Source organism: Pyricularia grisea (genome assembly GCF_004355905.1).
Source record: "Pyricularia grisea strain NI907 chromosome V map unlocalized Pyricularia_grisea_NI907_Scaffold_6, whole genome shotgun sequence".
Lineage (NCBI taxonomy): Eukaryota > Fungi > Ascomycota > Sordariomycetes > Magnaporthales > Pyriculariaceae > Pyricularia > Pyricularia grisea.
This window is the reverse complement of record NW_022156719.1, coordinates 3,532,062-3,554,083: the sequence shown is the minus strand read 5'-3', so window position 1 is coordinate 3,554,083 and position 22,022 is coordinate 3,532,062. Positions and strand designations below refer to the sequence as shown.

Genomic DNA, 22,022 nt, shown 5'->3' with positions numbered 1-22,022 from the left:
CAACGTAATCTGAGCTCCATCATCCGAAATTTGACAGGCCCTACCTTGCCTTATTGTTTTGTTCCTCCGCTGTGCGCGCGCGCAAACTCTCATCGTACGATATTCGCACAGCCCAGATAATCGTTGCCCAAAAACCCTATCTCTTGTTTACGTGGGTAGTATCCGCTTTCACTGCACCGCGAGCCCTGTACCGTAACGTTAAAATTCCGAACAAATTCATGCTTTTTATGCCAATCTGACAAGTACGCATACAGTACCAATGTGTAGGGGGTTTGTCAAAAAGAAAAAGAAAAACTCTTAAACCACTCGCAATCCATCCTCAGCCCCATTTTCCACCCTTGTCTGCCTTGGACCTTATTTAGGATTACCTAAAGGTTGTTCAAGGACTCTCTAGTCCACTGCGGTAAGAAGAGATTCCGAGTTTCACGATCCCGGATCGAGTCCACATTAACAAGGGGGGTGCAAACCCATCTCCCTCTTCCCTGGTCCGCCGGGCGGGTTTCTCCACCGCCACTGGCAAGTTGTCTAAGAATAAAAATAATTAAGCATACGAGCTTGTCCAAAACCCTTTTACCACGTAATATAAAGTATGTTTTTTTTTTTTTTTTTTCCTTTAAAAATATTCTTTTTTGTCTTTCGGACCTGGTTTGCCCACGACTCATGTCTATTCTCCCCTCTCCCCTAAGACCGTCTCATGATTAAGACGCCAGGGGGGATGGGAGGGGGAGCTTTTAAAGTCCCAGACCCAAAAATCCACAGCGGTCCCCTAGTTTTCCGTCCCATGTCCTCTTTTACTACGTTACTTGTGCTATATGGTGAGCCACGGTGAAAACAAGGTGTAGTGAACTCCGTAGTAGCCGCGCGTTTGTTCGAGCCCTTGTCGCTCGGGTCGGCAGCGGCGGGCAAATTTTTGGTGTTCATAGTCCGCTTTGGCCTCGTCTTATTTTCCTTGTTACGCGAGATCACCAGTTTCAATTCATTTGCTTTTTATTGGTCTAGAACTAGACCCGATAAAAAGCAACAAAAGATGCCCCTGTAACGATTATTCCACTTTTTTGTTCTTTGTAAATTTTGCAGGTGGCGATGTATTATTGTCTTTGATGCGCTTCAACTTGTAATCTAGTCTAGTGTTTGTTGGGAGAAGAGCATGCACCGGCCTGTACAAATAACCTCCATGAGCAATCTTGTATCTCGCCGGTGAATTGATTGACAATCCCAAACGGTTGGGCGGGGTCTTTCTTTGTTCAGCAAAGACTCTACTCAGTTGACCTTGTTTTACCTAAACCCGTAATTTTTGTTTCCGTCTGAAGTTGAGGCGACTCAAGCATGAACAACTTTTGCAACTATGCAGTTCCGATCTGGGGTACTTGAACATAAATGACAGCAAGATCGGATCTTACTCATGTTTAAGTTTCGCGAATAGTTTATTTCAACGCGCAAACTTGAGCATATTTTCGCCTATTCATATAAAATCGGGCTAGTGTGAATAGGATATTTTTGAACTTGTTGCATCTCTCATTTCGGGCAATTGACGACCCGAAGTCCTAACATCACATAGGGCTATTCGTCCCCGCTCAATCGTAGCTTCGGGACAATATTAGTAAAATAGATTGGATCAAGATCTTCTACGTAACTGCAACCAGGTAGGCAAAGATCTAGCTAGAACTAGACTAGGTCCTATTCTAGTATCATCACTGCGAACTTTCCTATTAACGGCAGTCTTTTTCTTTGCCCCCAAATATCTGGAGAATGTGATTTTGACTTGACTTAAACTTGATAAACAGAAAATAATAAATTCAATGCGAAGTAGTGCCCAAACGGTAGCTTAAACAAAGTCCAGACTTCCTAGTTGATATGATAATAGTTTCATTCGCTAGAGACCATTTAATTTTAGTTGTGTCTTTTTTTTTTTCAAATTGGAGCCAAACATGCATGAGTTGCGCAAGGATTCGACAGGCTGCATGGAAAACGGTCAGAAAATTATAACTTCGCTGCATCCAACAGCATAGCATTGGATTATAGTTTGTGTTATGACTTTTAAACACGAAGAGTCAAGTCTGGGGATAATTAAAGTGGCTATGATTAGGCAGTAGATAGTCTCGAAGTATGTCACTTGTTGGTATGAATTATATCCTTCATGATCTATATGAAACCCATTTTCTCATAAAAATGCAATATTTCCCCCCCCTTTTCTTTCCCACAAACGCCCAGATATGATGATATCAAGCCAAAAAAAATTACGGCATGCATCTTCCTCTTCTCACTCGACCTTGGGACAAAAATCGTAATTCTCCCCGGCGCGATTCCCCCACCACTTTGGAAACGGTATCGCGGGTCCCGCAGCCCCAAATACTGCAAAGGACAACAAAAACAGTGCCGACAGCGCCGCGCCGTCAAAAGCTCCCACCGTCGAGTAGAAGTAGTTCTTAAAGATGCGGGGCTTGTAGTTGCGGAGATAAAACTGCGCAAACAAGCCGCCGAGGATCTGGCTGAATATCACGCACGTCTGCGTGGCGCCGATGGGTATCTCGCCGCAGTAGGTGAGCAGCTGTGGGAGGTTGATGTTCTCGGCTAGGTCCCAGCCTTTTATTTTGGGGACGAACTGGGTAAACAGGGCTTTGTCAGCTGATTAAATTCTGGGATGGGAACGGAGAAGTAAAAGAGGGAAAAGCACTCACGTGAACTATTGCCCTGTGGATGAGGACAAGCACAACACCGAGAACCAGACCTAACGGTACGATCCAATAAGCGCCCCCGGGTCCGTACAGGTACTTTGCCAGCGCCCAGGTGGCGGCGTTGGTGTTGTAGCTCTGAATGGTGGCGCCGCTCCAGGAGTTGTTGCCGTCGCTGTTCAGTAGGAGGTCACGGTTGGTCTTGACGATGGAGCTCATGACGCCGTAGTTGATGAAGCCCCCAAGGATGGTGCCGTATACTTGGGTTAGGAACATGTCTCTGGGTGGGATTTTGACTATTTTGCAGAAGGGAGAAGTCAGTCTGTCTGCTGCATCTTTACTGGTGTATGGAACATTCAAGCCCTAGCAAAGTAATAATAGACTTACGGTACTCTCCAATCTTTAGGTCGTTGCAAAGAGAATGACACGAGCTACGGTATAAATGGTCAGTCTAAGAGTTATCAAGACGACAGGCATCGCAAACTTGAAGCGGTACATACCTGATTACACTGTGACTCCACGCGGCAAAATACATTGTGCCGATTGGACGCTCAGGAATAATTAAACCTGCCAACATCTTGGACAGATTATTGGTAGCAATAGCCAGGCCAAAACGAGAGAACAACATTGTACTCTGTTGAGTGGAACTGGGTTAGCACTCGATACAATAATGGGGTAATTATGGAAGGATCTGATGACTCACAAGAGGCGCAATTATGCACCCAAGTAGCAGTGATATCATATAGGCCCCTGATGAGAAGTTAGCAGATGTTCTCGGGGATAACGTCAAGCGTAATTAGGGGCACAATGATAAGGGACTAGGGTACGAACACCAAGGCAATGTAATGTTCTGTGTAGTGACGACTATCAGCCCTAGGCTGAAGCTCACAAACAAGACAAGCGCGAACCACCACCAAGGTGCCTCTTTGTAGTTGGCCTTCATATGCTTATGATGGCGGTCTTTGAAATCGTCGTTGTTGGCGCTCTTGAAAGAGTTAATTATGTCCTTGGCGTAAAAGACTGCACAGTGAGTAATCATGCCACCAATCTATTTTTTAGATATCAAACATGTCAGCTGGAGAAGGTCCTAACGCCAAAGGCGACAAAGAAAGATTTAGAACACTCACGGCAGCGTTCGCCATAAATAAACCCCAGACAAAAGTGCCCGAAAGTCGTGGAAGGCCAAACCTTTCCAGAATCGCATGGTCAAGCTGTCCGGCCTCAAAGACTTCGGAGATGGGATAGATAGAGCCGTTCGCAGTGTGCAGCCTTGTGCTCATAAAGGGTTGAGACTGGGCGTTGAAGGCATTGGTGTACCACACAACCACCATCCCGATCATGCAGATGCCAAGCCCGAGGCCGGTGTGCAGCTGAGTGATGAGGGGAAGAGATGTGTTGTACGATGTGATCTATGTAGTTAAATCGTGGAAATTCGGTTAGCTTTGTCCTTCTGCATCTGTGGCAGAACCATGAAAGAGGAGCGACTGTACTTACATATTGCCAGTCAAAGGACAGTGAGAATAGTCCAAGACCCTCATTGTTGATTGAACCTCCAAAGAACCTCGTTAGAGTGGCTCCAAGGTCGCCAGTTGCGTGCATAGCAGCCAAACAAGCTGAGGAACTTGGTTAGCGTTTGGATTGTATATCAGAGAACCACTACAAGAGACAACTTACGAATAGAAACCGAGTTAAGCCATGGCCACATGTACGCCGGGAGAAACTCGTAGACAAACATGCAGCCAAAAGCGATCCAAAACACCCTCAGCGGCTTGGAAGTCTTGAATTCCTGCCAGTGCAGGCTCTGCACCGTCTTGACGACGGGAAGGCTACTCCAGTAGACCGCATCTGTGTGCCAAACCGCAATGGGGCGAATCAGACCGCATATGCCGTACCCAAAGAGGCTGATGGAGATGATGGATAACACGACCGTCACGGGCTTGAGCTCCAGGTCGTAAAACAGATCCTGCGCCGTGAAAGCTAGGATGGCCTCGGCGGCATTGGATGAAGATGCGGCCGTTATCGCGCAGATGGCGTGCTCCTTAAGACCCCAGGGCCCGGGGTTGACGACGGATATGATCCGGATCCAAACTGGCAAGGCGCCGGTTCCGCCCTCGGCCTTCCATTTCGCTTCAAGCTTGTCGCCCCGGGGCAGTAATCTTGCCCATGCAGTGCCGGCGAAGTGGGCAATGAGGACGATGAATAGAGACGAAACTTCAATCTCGGTGGGCTTAAACTGATATATTTGGTACAGGGTGCTTTCAAACGCGGCAAGACAGGTGGCAAGAAAAATACTCCGAAACGTCAAGGCCGGGTCCCTGTCGTCCCTGAGCGGCAGCAGGTGATTGGACACATCCTCTCCCGAGATGATGATGACATCTTCGTTGTCGCTATCGTCAGTACTGTTGGCCTTTTCGTGAGTGCTGCTGCTGCCACTACTACTGCTGCTGTTTTCGCTGCTGGCATGTGCTTTTTTTGATGATGTCGAGTCGATCTCCACGGCCGTGACGTTGAGCTCTTTGTCAAAGCCCGGCTTTTCCTCCGATATAGCACCGCCACTCGTGGCGGCTGCGGTATTTGCTATTTCCGGTTGTGGTGACATTCTTGTCTGATGTTTGTTCTTCATTTGAATGGAGGAGCAGATGAGAAAATGCCAAGTCGACGAGATTGGTAAGTAGATGGGCAGGTCATATAACAAGGCATTCTCGAATCACCAAGTCAGCCTCAGGGTTAAAGTTGCTGCTGCATGGACTCTCTAAACACCAGCTGCACACAAATTGCAACTTGGTAGGTTTCTCCTTGTCGAGTCATAGTTCGGGACAGGTACGAAACGCGACCGACACATAATTCTTGAGTTGCGGCGGGAAGGCACAGTGATAAAGTGAAGCTTTCTCACCAAGGCATGCTTAAAAAATCCATTAACGGTTTTGTATACACAAGATCCATGTTGTTGTTGTTGTGTTTGTTGAAGATGGAAGCGGGGAATTGACCAATCAGCTCTGTCGATCCCAGTTCCTATCGTCGTCTTGTGATATCAACAACATATCCATGACCACGCGCCTCGCATGCCGTACCTTACATGGCATCGCCGGGCCCGTCGTGGAAGCATAGGGCAGGGCTGGATGCCCAAAAAAAAAGTAAATATGACTCGCTTATTTTCCAAGTGGTCCGCAACGGGAACGACTCAGTTGCTAGAAAGGAACTAGCCATGTTTTGGCCGGTTCCTTGATGAGATGTTTGAACTTTATTTCCGATGCCGGCATCCGAACTATGTCTAGGATATCCATGACTTTCTGCAGGTCCGACATGAACTGGACGGGAATACGAGATCTTGGTTCCCGAACCCAAAAATTACAAGTCTGTGAACCTACCATACCACCGGGTAGATCAACAGACTTTGCCAACTGAACAGCTGACTTTGGAAATCTTTTTGATCAACACAGCAACACGAGGTAAATAAATACAAAAGCCCATCCCAAGGAACATCGTCTATCACACTTTGAAAATTTCGGCAAAGACCGCAAGTCGAAAATTCAGTCAGTTCAAAACAACCAGTGCTGGTATTGACTAGCGCAACCGGCTTTTCTATAATTATTCAGCTCAGCTCTTTAAGATGAAACCCGGACCGGGACGTCGTGTCTTGGCTTACAACCTAGTGGTTGACTGGACCAGAATATTTCCTATTACACTCTAACCCAGCCTGAAGTACTGCACTAAGCGCAATGCGGAGGTCGATCCCGGCAATGCTGGACGGGTAACTGGTTGGTCGATGTCAAAACCGTGATGGGTCGAGGTTTTCCGTTCTTGACGGCCCTTGCAGTAAATCAAACCGGTGCCGCCAGGCTGCGCCCTTCAAATCAGAAGTCTAAGGCGTTTTCTTAGCAGTCCTGCTTCTATGCTTTTTGTAAAGTGTTCAGTATCCGCGAGCAATGATTTTATTCTGAAGCTATCCCGATGTCTCAAAGATGCGCCTTGGCGTCGTCCAGTAGCAGTCGAGGTCAGGAACATGGCGAAGCAAGACAGTAAACAGCTGACCGAACACGCCTCGGTCGAGTGAGGTTTCCAAATGCAGTAATATTATATATCACATTTATTCAGGAGAAGGTAATGTGTTGCGACATTCAAGGTTAGTTCAGTTGCCGTGGTCGATCAAAAGCTCCCTGTTTGCATCCTTGTAAGTTGTGCTTCATTTTCAAAAGCCGAGAAAAGCTATGAGTCAAGAAGCTGGAGAAGCTGTAGAAAACAAGGTTACTATAAAGCTTAGATAATGAGCATGATCCCAGAGGTTTAAGCTTAAAGCTGCGTTATGTAGCACGCGATATTCTTTATCCAGCCTGCGAATTCAAACCATGTAATGTGTCGATGCACTGCACACCCTGAACTACCTACCTTGCCTCACCTTCACTTCGACTATTGCCCCTCATATGAGCATCTATTATCCATGTACCCAGTTACTTGAATTCTCCTTTCAACTCACCTGCGTCACTTCCTGGTTGATTCCCTTCACCATGGCTTATACACCTCATAAAGAAGAAGTGTGAGACTCTGGTGTTTTGCTCGCATAAAGACGCACTTATAGCAAGATATAGAGCTCTTTGAAGTACATAAGCCACGGCAATGATATATGGCGTGTTAGATTCGTAAAAGCCGACAAACACCCCTAAAACTCAACAGACACCACCGGCTGGCACAATCATGCAGCCATCTTAAACAACGGTAAAGTCTGCCCCGCGCTCGCCCCTATCTCCTGGGCATCAGAAAATCCCTCTAGCAAATTGTATGGGGATAAGGGCATCCCGGACCCCCTGGAACCTGCCCCTCCACGCCCTGAATCCCATGGCATGTCAAGAGGCCGTTGTTGTTGTGAATAAAATCATCTGCGCAAGGCAGAAGCCGGTTAGGCCAAAAAGAAAAATGCATACGCATGCCAGCCAAAAGAGCAATCAAACATTCACACAAAACACAAAAGACTCACCCAGGTTGATCGAACTATCCCTCACCCCGCCCCTACCATCACCACAGGACGCGGTCAACACATTAGTGCTGCCCTCTACCCAACGCTCATGATTACAGCTTTTGGAAAAGTTGCCACTGGATGTATATAGTCTCATTATTAGCTTTGTTCAAGACCTTTGCGCTCAAGAAAAAAAAACAAAAACCGAACCATCAGCAAGAGAAAAGTCAAGGGTTATACTCACTTTGCCTTGGCCACCAGCCGCCCTCCCTGGTTGGTGACGCACCAATCCAGATCGATCTCGGTCCCGACGCGCCGGCCACCGGCGTCGTTGCAGTAGCAAAATAGGTACTTGGTGTCACTCAGGTAGCAGCCCTGACACGAGCGGGTGTAGCTCCTCGGCATGAGCTGCATCGTGCTGGGTGCGGCGGCTGTCAGGGCCAGCAGGGTCGCAGCGACCAGGATCGCGCGGGGTTTTGGAGACATATTGTAGTCGTTCAGCTTGAAGACCAGGTTGTTTGTGCGGAAAGCTCCAAGTTCTAGGAGGCTGTATAATGTTTTCTTTCATGTGATGTACCTAGAGTAGTAGAGGGTCGGAGGGGAAGTAAGCTCGATTCCAGGCCCTCATTGATCTAATCCCAGCTTTCTATATACAGTTCCCAAGTTCGCTGACTTGCTCCTCCCCTCTCATCCAAGCTAAACTGTGGCAGCAACCCCAGTATTAAGACACCCACTCCACCGGATACCATGTCATTGTGGCGTCCATAGAAGGGGCCAGATCCACGACAGCAGTCACGTCGAAGAGACATGCCAAAGTCCCACCAGACCCGAAGACTTTCCTCCGGTCCCTATGCCCACGAATCCAATCACCTCGGGCTACGACTTCAAATGTGGGAGAGTCTCCTGCATACACCCACGGGTGCAGAAGAAGCTGCCCGGCTAATTATGCATCGCTGAGAGTGACGGTAAACGTCTTTATCCCTATATTAGCTGCAAGCTTCTTTGACCAATAAAAGCCCGCCGGCTCCCCAATCGAGAGACTCTGGGTTCGGCCGCTTCATTTATTTCGGGCCACGTTATATATCACACGGCTTTGATCCGTTTAGTGGTAATGAGGAAGAAACAAGCTTTCTTATTTTTGTTTTAATTTATCAGCAGTCCCATAAACGGCAAGACTACGAACACTGCAACGGGCGGTATCACAGGACTGTATGAGCATGTCTCAGTACGCTATCAAGTGGCAGCTGGACGCCGAACTCTCCTGTCCCTTATGTTTCAAATTGGTCCTGCCAACAGGAGCCGTATGTGCGACTGTTAGCATTCCGATATTTACCAGGTTATCAGATCTAGGAAAGCGATCGATGCTGGGTAACAATGCAAAAAAGATGAGCAAAACATGCTCCTGTCCAAAACGCCGCCTTCGGAGCTATATATCGGAGGCCAAAATTCACACTAATGTCCCTTTCAAGCACCTTCCCATGTTAATAATACCAAAACGCCGCTCCGGAAGCCAACTCAAAAAGTAGATCATCAGTCATAATGTATGCAATGCCCAGCACTGTTTGCCCAATGCCATCTGTAAAAACCCCAAGTCGCCAAGGTGAAAACAAGTATATAAACTCCGTAACCGGCATGTCTCTCACACACGCTCATCGTCTGACGGTTCATCATCCGACATAAAGTCGGAGGACGGAGCCGCGATGAAGTCGTAAGGCCCAGCACCCTACGCAACACCACCTTAGTCTCATCACCTTCATCGACATCATCTTCAACAGGTCACCATACCTCGACAATCCCACTCGTTCTTCTCCCTCGTCTTCTTTTGGGTGCTGAGGCTGGGGGTGTGATATCGGTTGGAACCCCGGTATCTGGCGCATCCCAATTCCTCTTCGTACCTTGTTGCCCGAAGCTTCTCTCAAGTAACTCCTGCAAGCTTTGTTCTTTTTCTCTGCGCAACACTGCTTCATTGGCAAGGAGGATGCGTTCAGAGTCAATCTGTGCCCTAGCCAACTCCGCTTGGTGCGATGCCAGCTCTTCGTCACTGCGATAGGTATCGTAACCAGGGCCCACGAAGCGTGCGCCCGTCACTTCAGATCCCAAAGCCTTACCGAGTCGCTCTTTGAGGCCATAAAAAGGCCAAATGGGCACACGCGTGTAAGCAATGCGCATCGACGAGGCTCCGTATGGCTGCCTGTGAAGAGTCCTGGCCGGATCTGCAAAACCTTCAAGGAAATCTGCACCGATAGTTCCAGTGTAGACAATGAAGTCATTTTCCACCGCGTCAAAAGTGAAAACACGCACTTCAACATCATAAATGGCTTCATCGGACGGATGAGACGACTGATCAGTCGAACCAGACGACGTGGGCTCGTTCGTGGACAGCTTGAAGCGTCGGCGTCCATTCTTCTTGTTGTAAAATCTTTGCTGTGCCATTGCAATAAAAATTGCCACCAGGTGAGCATCCTGGTCGCGATCGGCAGGCACGAGCGCCTTTGAGCGCAATTGCTGCAGGCTCAAAACAGGCGAGTTTTGATAATCGCCGTCCAAAGGACCTGGCGATACCCGGAACAGGCTTTTCCGAACATATGAGAGGTGATCCCGATCCACATATGCAAGTAATGGCGCGCTGCGCTCACACCGTCTTTGGATCTTGCTGCCACTAGCTTCCTCGTCGTCACTGAGGCTGGCATCACTCAAGTTTGACATTGGAGACGAAGACATCGGGCGCGTGGCGGCCGAGTCAAACGAGTGTGACCGCGAGTCTCCCCTTTTCCATATCATGGGGAGTTTGACGGCTTTCCGATAAAACCTCGTCCCAAAATGCAATTCCATCTCTACCCCAGTTTTGGCCTTACAAGGCATGCCTGGGAAGAAGCCACTCATAAAGCGCTTCAAAGCGCGCATTTTCGCTGATGGCGTAGACGTTTTGTCTGCGAACGTGCTAATCTCGTAGCATAAATTCCTAGCTGCGTCGCACGGCTCAGGTGGCGGTGATGGCGGTAAGTCATCGTTTACCACGGGCGCTGGGTAGTTGACGCGTCCTTGGTCTTGGAACTGAACATTGAGTGACTTGGTGTGGAGATCTGTCCAAAGAATTGGCAGGACATAAAGTCCAGTTCCAGAGTGAGTGTGCATTATATCATATAATGAACCTGGCTCAGGTTGAATGGGAGCAGTCTTCAGTCGGCGCCCTGCGCGTCTTGTTGCTTTTGACGCGGCTGTTGGCGCTGGTGACTCGAGGTCATCTTGCGCAACCGACTGGCTGCCTCTTGTTGCTTCTGACATCTTTTGAGCTGTATGTTATTCAGATAGGCGACCCTTGCCAACCTCAAAAAACTATTGAATGACAGTGTTAGTAACCGCGAAGACGTGATGAACCGGGCGGGTTAAACATGGGCGGATGTCGCGCAACGCGTTGTGTTGACAGGGGTCTGGGTGATTTGGGCACCCAGCTTGGCTGACGACAGGGAATTGGGCATGGTGGGGTGGACGGAGGGTTGCAATGTGGTCATGGGCTGGCTATGTATGACCTGCAGGAGGCAAAGCTGTCATGACGCGCTCAATTTTTAGGTGGGGGATAATTCAAGCGCCACATGAATGAGAAACTAATGAATCCAGTGAATCGATGAGGCTTTTGGTATAGATACCTTAGTGTTGAAAAAAAAAAAAAAAAAAAAAAAAAAAAAAAACTTTTGCGACGCAGGTTCTGTCTGGCCAAGAAGGCTGAATCGATGCGTCGGTCGCAATGAGAGGGGTTTGAGTGGCACTGGAGGTGGTAGGTAGGGCAGTAAAGTACTAGGGCGACCAGGGTTGGGCATTTGACAGCTAAAAAGCAATGGAATGGCAGGGGAGTGATTCACCAATGATGCGACTAAGGGAAATCCAAGCTCACCAATTTCGGTATGCTGTTTGCTGATTGCGACAACCCTAATAACTGGCGGGTCCCCGCGAACGAGCGTCTCCAAGATGATCAACTGGAGATGCTTGTTGTGGCTTGAGCACTGGCGATCAGACTCAGTTGAAAGAACTTGAGGCTTTGATGAGGCGTAAACAATATCAAATCACAAGAAAACTTGTTTATGTGAGTTTGTGAGTGTGGAGTAATCGTCCCGGTGTTGATTGTCGCGTTGCTATCGCGACTTTTCTCTATAAATGAACAAGAAAAACGGGAGGGGAGATTGGACTGAACGCGAACAAACGTGACAAGTGGGCGGGGGTGTGTTCGCCTTTTTGAACTTGGACGGATGCACTCATTCCCGGGTGACACGAGGGATAATGGGAAGCGGCGGTGGGAAATTGGCCCAAACAATACGTGTCGCCACACGTTCCTTTTCTTGGAACAAGTTAATTACACTGCCACAATGTGGGAGAATGGCGAGAGAGGGGCCAAGATCGAGAGTACCAAACGCGAAAATGTCTCCAAGTCACCTGAGTGACACTGTGTCGTTGGTGAATCTTGCTCACTGTGCCGAAGGTATCCGGTAATGCCCAAGCCACGTCAGCCACCTCGGCTAGGTTTATCCATTGAGGCAGCAGCACCTGACTCAATTGACCTTCTAAATTTTGAAGCCTGGAATTCAAGGTAAGAGTTGGATGGCCTTAGGTAAGCAGCTTCTGAACGGCCCCACTTGGAGACGTCAGTACCCCCACCTAGGACAGGATGACGGGGCAGTGCGCAACGACACAACCCGGCTCCGAACCGTGATATAGCTTCCGGAGCAGCAGCAACTTGGTAATTGTCGGACGGGATCCAAAGCTCATCCAAGCTCACGATGCCCGTAAGTAGCTGCTCAATTGATTTTTGCTGAAACAAAATTGAAAAAAAAAACAACGGCAACTCTCGTGTGCCTGGACCATCCCAAGTGTTCTCAAGCTAACTCCCAACCCGCGCCAAATTCAGGCCTACAACTCCGTCTTCAACGGCGACCCCTCGCCGCGCCTGGTCGGCAACTTCCCGCTGCTGCCGCTGCGTACCAAGACTCGCGGCCCGGCCTACACGCTCCCCTACCCGAACCCTCCCGTACCGCTCAACGACGCGCCCGAGCCCGACAGCGAGAGCTACGACATCCTGGACGAGGTGCTGCTGCTCTTTCGCGCAAACACCTTCTTCCGCAACTTTGAGATTCAGGGCCCTGCAGACAGGGTCTTGATATATGGCATCTTGTTTGTGAGCGAGTGCTTGACAAAGATCAAGCCGACCGCCGGCGTGCGCGACGCGACCAAAGATGTTCAGAACCTAGCGCTCGACAACAACTTTGCCATCCCTGGCGACCCAGGATTTCCGCTGAACCAGGTGAGCTAGTTTGCTAGTTTATGGATGCCTAGCATCTGTGGGGGTAATTTACTGACTGTCGATTGAAAGATGTACGAAGCACCCCGCGACAGACAAGACGCTGAGTTGCTACGTCAATACATGGCGCAATGCAGGCAGGAGTTGGCAATTAGATTATTGGCACGAGTGTACGAGGAAGGTGGTGACGGAAAGCCGAGCAAGTGGTGGTTGAGCTTTACGAAGCGCAAGTTCATGGGGAAATCACTCTGAATTGGGACTGGAGCCTCAAGCAATGCGGTGTGCCTGTGATCGCTGAGCGATTCCTCCTAATGAACATTGACCGAAGACAAAAGTATCCAGGATTGGGAATGATGGTCTGAGCGCTGTAAATATTGCAAACAATCAGCATAAACGGAATGCATAATTCCAGGTTGGCCCATCTGTGTACCCTTACATGACATTCACCATGTTTTGAATTTAGCATGTTTGCAGGAACATCCATGAGGGGTATCTAATGCAAATTAGGCTGGTCAAACGGAAAAATCCCCGCGTACTAGGCTTCTCTCTTTTGCTTCTTCACGAATTTTCCCCTCGCCTCTACCTTGCCCTCGGCAGGTACAGCACGCCAGCCCGTCAAAACATAACCTTCAGCGCCACCCCGCGATGTCATCAATGGATGCGTTCGGTTCGGTAACACCTGCCACTTGCGCACCCGGCTCGTCTGTATGCTGACACCTAGGAGCAGCGTTGGGTTGACTGGAAATTCTTCTGTACCCTCCTTGCGCACCAGCTTGGCCGGCCCAGGCGTTGCAGAGGCCGAAGTCTCGGCGCCACCTTCTGGTTCCTGCTTCTCATCCTCATCGGCGCATGACATCCAGGCACCTCTCCTTGCTACACTATAGCAGTCTGCCAACCTCGTCAGGGGCTCCAGGGTTGGCGAATAGACGGCCACAGGGGCTCCGCCGGCCAGTAGTGGAAGCGTATGTCGCAGGATTGAGACTGGATCCATGGAGCTGGCAACGACTAGACCGGAAAAGTTACCGCCACGGGCAGTCTCGACTATATGGCGGATTCGCGCCCATCTTCTGCGCTTGCGGTGATAGTTTCCGCGCCTGTTGGCTTTCCACGTAGCCATGTCCTCGGCCGAGACTATGGGTGGTGGCGTTGAATAAGTCGTATCGGCTTCGGGGTATATGAGTTGAAGCCATGTCAAGGTAAGTAGATGTGGTAGGAGGGGGTGTGGCGGATGGTTCGGGTTCGTAACATCATATCCATATTGTCGTAGGTACGAAAGATTGGCTTGTGAGTTTTGATGTACAAGTGTGATGGTATTCGATGTGGAGAAAGGCACCTGAAAGTCGTGTGGCCGTTTTAGTTTTGGACGTATGGGCTTGTTGGCCTTTGCTGTTGAAGCTCCATTTTCCGTGGCTGTTTCTCCTGTCGCATCGACGGAGGATTCTGTCTGGCCATTTTCTGAGGAAATCACCCCATTATTGGTGGTATCAATCTCCATCTTGTCTTCTGACAAAGAATCCTGATTACCGTTTGGCGTCGGCTTTTCAGCAGCCTCGGCGCTTGTCTCATCGCCCTTCTTGGGGTACAAGATGCCCATTTTCTCGGCAAGAGAAGCGACAAGCAGACCGCCTGTGTCATCCACGACCAGCCACCGACCAGCTTCTGGCAATGTTTGCTTTTCGCCCTGTTCCCACCTCTGTCGTACCGTCTGGTCATAATCCGCCGGGAGATCCACAGGATCAGTCGTATCAATAGATCCAGGGGTATCGTCGCCAGGTCCACCATAATGAACATTTGCCCAGCATGCCAGCAGCGCGGCCATTTCGTCGCGCATCTCCATGATCTTGTTACCTGCGTCCTTGTCCTCAAGTAGATATTGACCCATCTGGATGGGGTCGTACGGCAAGACTGTGAAGCGCCGAATGTACTTGCGCGTTTTTAAAAGCTTGTACTTGGACAGAGAAAACTGAGTCTTGAGGTCCAGAGCCGTGTGACGTAGCATGAGCTTCGTGATGAGTTCCTTGCCAGCACCAGCACCCTCACGCTTTAGTGCCTCGATCTCCTCCATGGTAAGAGTTTGCCGCGCATCCTCGTCTATGAACTCCTGAGTAGATCGCGCGACCACCTCGTCCTTGCCCGTATCGACAACGGTGTATTCAACATCTTCTTCGGCAAGCAGAGGTGTACCAGACTCGGCATCGACGCCGGCAGCTTCCTCAGCCACCGTATCTGCGTACAGCTCTGTGTGCGGGACGATACGTATTCGGTGAAAGGATTCATCGGGTCGCTTGTCTTCAAGTTCGTAAGTGACGTGATATGGCCTCTCGATGATTAGATTGCTTGGGAATGAGCCATATTTTCCCAGAGATATAGTTCTAATTGCGATTCAAGTCAGCTTCATCCCGAGTAGCACTGCTTGGGTGTAGGCGTTGTTTTGCAGAGGGCTTGCAAGGCATACGTGTTTGGTGTTACTTGAAGGACTTTGATGCTATCTGAAGGTAGCCTCAATGCCACCCAAGCATTGGCTTCAATCAGCTCGTACATGTTGAGCTGGAGAGGTGGCTCTAGGGACGGGTTGAAATGGTTGCAACTTTCCAACCGCTGACCCAGAGTCAATGCGCGCTCCGAACTTTTGGCGGCGGGACAATTTTCTGCCAATGCCCGCATAAGGCGGTGAGGTCAGGATGGGCTTGTTACTGCAATCGATCGATCCCCTTACAGCTTGTTTAAGCTTCAGCCGTCTCAAGGTTGCGATTGAGGGGTGCATCAAATATTATTCATAGGTAATTATCTCATTATCATGTACGACATCTTTCAATCGTACTTCTCGAGTGTCAATATCTGGAAATGTGCGCGAACACCTTGCTATCCTAACTTCATTGTGCCGACTCCGTCTTGCTTGGCCTTACCATGGGAACTGACCTGCTTTCGCCTTTAGGCTGGCCGATAAACCCACAGCGCTCATAAAGCGAGATGGCCTTTACCGTCGCGTCTAGGTATGTTGGATATCCCAATTCGTCGGCTTCTTTTGTCACTGCGCGTACCAATTTTTCTCCCAGTCCCTTACCCCTGCAAGTATCGCGGACTGCCAAAGTGTCGAGAACTGGGACACGACAAGTTGTAAGAACATGCCCCATGCGATTCTACCCAAGGGCCACCCACTCGTTCAATCCCAATAGAAAAGGGCTGCAGAATTTACGGAATGCACTTACATATGTGGGCGATCTCTCCCATGTACTTGTGGTTGTTCTGAACCTGCGGCTCAGCCCATTCGACAATCATTTCTCGGGTTACGGATGGCGGCAACTCAGTGACTCGATCCAACCAAGGGTTAATCCCCCCAGGCAGCACGATCCACCATAGCACCATCCCCACGAGGTTCCCTGGTTCATATTAGATATTTCAATTCATGGGAAAGAAACAGAAAGTATTTCATGGCACCCACCAGCCTCGTCTTTCGCAGTGAAAATGCGCGATTGCGGCGTGTCAGGCTTTGGATTGAGGAAGCCGGTGAAGGTAGCCTCCCAAAATTCCTTGACATCTGGTTTGCGAGGGAACAGCCTTTCCGAAGCCTCACTACGGAAGGCTGCATCAAATATTTCAACCAGGGTCGGCACCTCAGTCGGCGTCGCAGGCTGGATGGTGAATGCGGCCGTAGAAGTTGTCATGGTCGCCGCAGAGTTGGTGGCGTAAGGTGAGATTTTTGGTGCTTTGGGGAATCCAAGCCCAGAAATACAGGCACCATTTGACGATATGTAGCTTATATACAAACAAACCCTCAGGGATATCGGACACGGTGGTCCCGGCCCATCGGGAAAGCTCGAATTCTATCCAGGTGGCCTACATGCTTACCTACTGGGTAGAGATCTAGGCAGTATTACAGGGTTTACCTCCCACCTTGTACTAGCCTGAAATAATAGTCTACATGCTCAACTAAGGAATGAACGCGCATACACTGGACTGATATATCTGACGCGTCGAGGAGCTGTTCTCTCACAAATTGTTGTCGGTTGCCTAATTGACTTACCTATGTTGCCACGTTAAATAGCAATCCAGCTTCTTAATTCGGGATTTTCTAGGCAACCGTCTAGCAAAGTCACGCATTAGGCATGCATGCCCAAGGCACCGTACGCGTCCCATAGTACATATCGATAAAGTCTACTGATAACGTTGATGCAATGATCAAATGATACCACCCCGACGACGGCTATCTACTCCATTATTTCGGAGCGCAAAGTTGACGCCCCGCTTCAGTTCAACTTTGAGACCGATCTCGGGTCGGATACTCAAAGTCCAAACTCGTTTATTTCCCCCGCCCACCAATGACGTGCGTGCGCGACACCTTGCTATCATTACTAGCGTACCTTGGGAATCTTAGCTAAAGCTTAAAGCTTAGGCCAACGGTTGACGCAGCTCCAGTTTGTCCGTTCATGCACGACAGACACTTTTTGTCAACAAGGTAATCGCTCTGTCAATTATCCATATCATCTATCATGGAAGAAAAAACACGCTTGCGTGAGCAGGAATTGCCCCTGCCAAACATTAAACAGTCGGGCTCGGCAATCGAGAAGAAACAACGCCGTCGCAGACGATGGGCAGCCTCGGCTCTTTTAACCAGTCTCGCCTTGATGGCGTGGACGCACTGCGGCAGCGGTTCTCTCTTGGCAGGCCGCAACCCGATCCAGAAACAACCGCAATGCGCGCAGGTCGCGCCTCTGCGGCCTAATGCCAGCACCACAAAGCTGGATGAGATGGATGTCTATCTCAAGTCGTCTGTCTTCAAGGACGTCAGCGCAGCTCGTCTCTCGGGCGCCGTTCGCATCCCGACCGTGTCGTATGATGACCTGAGCGAGGATGTCTCGGCCGACCCCCGATGGAATGTCATGCCGCCGTTTGTGGAGTATCTGGCCAAGACTTTCCCGCTTGTGCACGAGAAGTTGGTCCTGGACAAGATCAACACGCATGGGCTCCTGTACACCTGGCAGGGGTCCGAAAAGTCCCTGAAGCCGACCTTGCTCATGGCCCACTACGACGTCGTCCCCGTTGCCAACGAGACCGTTAGTTCATGGACGCACCCGCCCTTCAGCGGGCACTTCGATGGTCACTACGTTTGGGGCCGTGGTTCTATGGACTGCAAGAACACGCTGATTGGCATCCTTTCTGCCGTTGAGGCGCTGCTTGAGGCAGGCTTCTCTCCGCGTCGTACGGTCCTGCTCTCGTTTGGCTTTGACGAGGAAATTTCCGGTGCTCGCGGTGCAGGCCACCTGGCGCCAGAGATCTTGTCACGGTACGGCAAAGATGGAATCGCCATCCTGGTCGACGAAGGAGCGGGCATGACAAAGACATGGGGTACCACATTTGCACTCCCTGGCGTCGCCGAGAAGGGGTACATGGACGTAGACGTCGTGGTGCGCATGCCCGGCGGCCACTCTAGCATCCCTCTTCCGCACAACGGCATCGGCGTCATGTCCCAGCTCATCGTGGCGCTCGAGGACAACCCGTACTCGCCACGCCTGAGCGACGAGAACCCCTATCTCAGCCTCCTTCAATGCGGGAACGACCACGCCGAGGATTTCCCCAAGGGTCTCAGCAAGCTTCTCGGCAAGCGCGGCGATGGCAGAGGCCACTGTCGTAAAGACCCCTTGGCCGAGGAGGCCGCCAAGGCCGGCGCCGGGACGAAGTTCCTCTTCACGACATCGTTTGCGCCCGACATCATCCACGGCGGCGTCAAGGTCAACGCGCTGCCGGAGCGTACGGCCCTGCGGATCAACTACCGCATCAACGTCGGTGAGACGACGGCGCAGGTTCGCGACCGCCTCAAGCACCTGGCCGGCAAGGTGGCTGCACGCCACAATCTCACGCTCAACGCCTTTTCGCACGTGCCGACGGGCAACGTGGACGAGCCGGACAATGATGAAGAGGAACCGTCGTCCATCACGCTGCGAGTGCGCCGCGCACCGCTCGAGCCGGCGCCCGTCACACCCACTTCGGTTGATGGCATCACGCCGTACGCGGTGCTTTCGGGCACTACCCGGGCGCTGTACGGCGAGGAGCTGGTCGTTGCGCCATCGCTCATGACGGGCAACACGGACACGAGGTACTACTGGGACGTGACCAAGCACATCTTCCGGTACATGCCGGCGTTTGAACTCGAATCCACGGACGACTTTATGGACGGGATCCACACCGTGAACGAGAAGGCGAGCATCGGCGCGCATATTAATGGTGTGGCTTGGTTCACTATGTTTATCAGAAACATGGATGAAGTTGAGTTGGAGTAGCGTTTTTTTTTTTGCCTCTCAATGGTAATTGTCGAGAAAAAGGGGGCAGGAGATTGGACTTTTGTAAATTAGGTGGGTACGATAACCTGGAATAAGAAATAACTTTTGCCTGTCTATTTCTTTTTAGGGAAAGCTGCAATAAATCGATATAGTGGTATCAAACATAGGTATTCACCCAAACGCCGTGCTCCAGGCACGCAAGAAATCTGCCTGGTACAGATGCTCTGACTTGGAATGTACGAAAGAAACAAGAAGAAAGAGAAAGGACGGCATGACAAAAACACAAAGAAAAGAAAATCAGATCATAACAAAGCCATTATAAAACCCACAGCCAACATCGCAGCCGTGGTGCTCCACAACCCGGGAGCCTCCAACACGAATCCGGAATTCTTCTTGTCGCCCGGGCCCTTGCTGTCGCCCCCACCTTGGGACTCTGGCGGCGGCGTGACGGCGACAAACGCGCCCGTGACGGCGGTCGCGTTGGCCGGGAGCGTAAAGTTGGCATACGCCGGGACGGTGGCCACCTGCGGGCTCGGCACCTGGGTCAGGTTGACGGGGGTGCCGGTGGGCGCGACGGGGGCGACGGTCGGGGGTTGCGTCTGCAGCGCCGGGAGCGTCGTGACGCCGGGGCATTTTATGGTGCTGATGGTCTCGACGTGCGTCGCCACCACGGTCTGCTCGAACCGCGGCGGGCAGTTGATCTCGGGCACGGCGCACGTCGTCAGCGTGTAGACGGACGACACGGTCGTCGACTCGGTGACGCGGGCCGTGGTGGGGCACGCCGCGCCCGCGCCGCCGTCTCTGACCTCGGGCGTGGTGGCGATGAACCGAGGGGTGGGTTTGTTTTCGCCCATGCAGATTGTCGTGCCGGCGGCGAAGAAGGTGGTGGTTGCGGACGGTCCCTTCTCAAAGGAGAGGGTGCCGATGGAGCCGCCGGCACGGGCAAAGGCGCCGCCGTTGGAGTCTACATCGATGAAGAGCGCGTTCTTGCACGTCGACGACGACCCGCCCACCACGGAGCCGAGCTTGGCCTCGACTACGGTCAGTTGCGCGCCCACGGCGGCTTCGAGGGTTATCTGGCCGGGGAAGTCGTCCGGGCCAAACGTCCCGCTCATGCCGGCGTTCACTTTCATGCGCAGGGCGGCGGTGATATTTACCGAAGAGTCCGAGGTTGCGAGGGGGAGGAGGGAGAAGTTGACTCGTGGTCTAAAGACTGTTAGTACGGGTTGCTTTGGGAAGAAAGGGAAGGTGTTGAGCAGTCATAACTACATACGCTGTGCGAACTTGGCCGGTCAGGTTGAATGCATCCCGTTTCGTTGGGTTGAAATCAAAATCGGCTTCAAAGCCAACTTGTTCACCATCTGGGATTGAAATTTGGAAGCCACCATTGGCCTGAACCTTGCCAGTCACCTGCAGGATCAGGTCCATTGAGATTCCAAAGTTGGCCGACAAAACCTTTCCTGTGACGTTGGTGGAAGGGCCAAAGGCTGTGCCGAGGCCGATGGTGTAAGTGCCCGAGCCGCTTGCAAACAGCGACAGGTCCATGTAGGCGCCAACATTGTTGAAGGTCAAGAGATATTGGACGCCATCACCATCCGTGAAGCTGTCGTCTAGCGCCGCTACGATGTTGCCGTACGTCTTGCAGTCGGCGCACTGCATGGTCAGGCTGAATCCGCCGCTGACGGCTTGAGAGATGGGCACAGGGATAGGGGCTACCGGTATCCTGGGTGAAGACCCTTGCCATTCTCTTTGATGGGTGTTAGTGCGTCATTACCAACAGAGTCGTGACTTGGATTCAGAGCTACTTACGCTGAGAAGAGGGTGGCATTTTGCTTCTGCCAGTCCAAGGCGTAGGTCTTGTTCTTGAGAGCCCTACGTTCGATGAGATCTGAACGCCTCTCGATAGGTACCAAGTGATTCCTCCTGACGAGCTCCCTCACCGGGATGGGGCCGTCGTAGATAGGGTCTCTGCGCATAACCTGAACATCCTGTGCAGGAACAGCCGTGCCAACGACCAGAGCCGCGGCGGCAGAGGCCAATAGGACCGAGAGCTTCATGTTTGTGGCTCTCTGTGAAGAGACTCGGGGAATGACAAGACCGGAGTGGGCCGAGCAGAGGCCTTGACAAACGTAAAGGCTATGATTTCAAAAACGAAGCCCTGGACGGAAAACAGAGCTGATAAAAATTGAGTGATGACGGTGGCGCAGAGTACTCAAGACATCCTGCCCATATTTCTCCGCCATCATGGGGCGGCACGGTCCATGATATTTATCTGACAAGACGAGATTTGAAATCTGTGCAATCCTGGCGTTGGAAGACCCTTCTTTCGGCTCTTCAAGGGGGTAGGTATCATTCGATACGGGTGTAAGCGAGCATCAGACAGTAGCAACTCCAAGTCCCCAATCGAGACCCTGGTCAAGGGTTGACAGGGGTTATTTGCTTGAACAGACAGGCATGAGGCTGAGGCAAGCAGGCACCCGCTTGGGGGATTGCTCTGCCACTTGCCTGCGGTCAAAACTAACACCAACGACAGTGGTATGCCATCCAATTCCATCCTTGAGAATTGCAGGTCCTACCTATTTGAGACTTTTCCCGGGTACTGTTGCAGCACATTTGTGTATGTTGGTTCGGTCCTGTTGCAATTTGGTAGCGATGATACTTCTGGAGAATTATTCGACTGTGTAGCGAAATGATTCACCTTTAGGTCTAGTCTAGTCTAGGGTAGGACTGACTTGACAATGCTCATGAGTTCTAGAATAGGATACGTAGAATTGATCTGGCGATTCAATTTTCTTTGATTTTTCCAATCCCAATCCTTAGATGCTCTCCTA

At 50.9% G+C, this 22,022-nt stretch overlaps 8 protein-coding genes across 8 annotated transcripts; 3 read left to right on the top strand and 5 right to left on the bottom strand.

Moving 5' to 3' along the window:
* Positions 1-2,260: 2,260 nt before the first annotated feature.
* On the bottom strand, positions 2,261-5,271 carry PgNI_09046 (uncharacterized protein; the record flags this gene model as incomplete). The annotated part of the gene is made up of 9 exons (XM_031129036.1): positions 2,261-2,602; positions 2,679-2,968; positions 3,060-3,103; positions 3,173-3,306; positions 3,376-3,422; positions 3,504-3,720; positions 3,800-4,081; positions 4,167-4,285; positions 4,347-5,271. 9 exons carry the CDS (start codon positions 5,269-5,271, stop codon positions 2,261-2,263), a joined length of 2,400 nt encoding a protein of 799 aa, XP_030979084.1.
* Positions 5,272-7,213: 1,942 nt separating this feature from the next.
* PgNI_09045 (uncharacterized protein) lies at positions 7,214-8,243 on the bottom strand. Its single transcript, XM_031129035.1, has 3 exons — positions 7,868-8,243; positions 7,645-7,760; positions 7,214-7,546 (listed from the first exon to the last, which is right to left on the bottom strand). The coding sequence occupies exons 1-3, from the start codon at positions 8,107-8,109 to the stop codon at positions 7,437-7,439; spliced, it is 468 nt and encodes a 155-aa protein (XP_030979083.1). The 5' UTR covers positions 8,110-8,243; the 3' UTR covers positions 7,214-7,436.
* Positions 8,244-8,694: 451 nt separating this feature from the next.
* PgNI_09044 (uncharacterized protein) lies at positions 8,695-11,855 on the bottom strand. Its single transcript, XM_031129034.1, has 3 exons — positions 11,516-11,855; positions 9,409-10,959; positions 8,695-9,346 (listed from the first exon to the last, which is right to left on the bottom strand). Exons 2-3 carry the CDS (start codon positions 10,906-10,908, stop codon positions 9,263-9,265), a joined length of 1,584 nt encoding a protein of 527 aa, XP_030979082.1. The 5' UTR covers positions 10,909-10,959; positions 11,516-11,855; the 3' UTR covers positions 8,695-9,262.
* A 467-nt stretch (positions 11,856-12,322) lies between these two features.
* On the top strand, positions 12,323-13,334 carry PgNI_09043 (uncharacterized protein). Its single transcript, XM_031129033.1, has 3 exons — positions 12,323-12,401; positions 12,524-12,916; positions 12,986-13,334. Exons 1-3 carry the CDS (start codon positions 12,396-12,398, stop codon positions 13,163-13,165), a joined length of 579 nt encoding a protein of 192 aa, XP_030979087.1. The 5' UTR covers positions 12,323-12,395; the 3' UTR covers positions 13,166-13,334.
* Positions 13,335-13,379: 45 nt separating this feature from the next.
* On the bottom strand, positions 13,380-16,692 carry PgNI_09041 (uncharacterized protein). The gene is made up of 5 exons (XM_031129031.1): positions 16,356-16,692; positions 16,123-16,293; positions 15,820-16,013; positions 15,369-15,460; positions 13,380-15,285 (listed from the first exon to the last, which is right to left on the bottom strand). The coding sequence occupies exons 1-5, from the start codon at positions 16,576-16,578 to the stop codon at positions 13,449-13,451; spliced, it is 2,517 nt and encodes an 838-aa protein (XP_030979380.1). The 5' UTR covers positions 16,579-16,692; the 3' UTR covers positions 13,380-13,448.
* PgNI_09042 (uncharacterized protein) lies at positions 15,678-16,692 on the top strand. Its single transcript, XM_031129032.1, has 2 exons — positions 15,678-15,759; positions 15,849-16,692. Exon 2 carries the CDS (start codon positions 15,884-15,886, stop codon positions 16,271-16,273), a length of 390 nt encoding a protein of 129 aa, XP_030979086.1. The 5' UTR covers positions 15,678-15,759; positions 15,849-15,883; the 3' UTR covers positions 16,274-16,692.
* A 535-nt stretch (positions 16,693-17,227) lies between these two features.
* Positions 17,228-21,942, bottom strand: PgNI_09039 (uncharacterized protein). Its single transcript, XM_031129029.1, has 4 exons — positions 21,890-21,942; positions 21,001-21,824; positions 20,465-20,938; positions 17,228-20,397 (listed from the first exon to the last, which is right to left on the bottom strand). The coding sequence occupies exons 2-4, from the start codon at positions 21,246-21,248 to the stop codon at positions 19,494-19,496; spliced, it is 1,626 nt and encodes a 541-aa protein (XP_030978658.1). The 5' UTR covers positions 21,249-21,824; positions 21,890-21,942; the 3' UTR covers positions 17,228-19,493.
* On the top strand, positions 17,404-19,191 carry PgNI_09040 (uncharacterized protein; the record flags this gene model as incomplete). The annotated part of the gene is made up of 1 exon (XM_031129030.1): positions 17,404-19,191. The coding sequence occupies one exon, from the start codon at positions 17,404-17,406 to the stop codon at positions 19,189-19,191; it is 1,788 nt and encodes a 595-aa protein (XP_030979085.1).
* Positions 21,943-22,022: the final 80 nt, after the last annotated feature.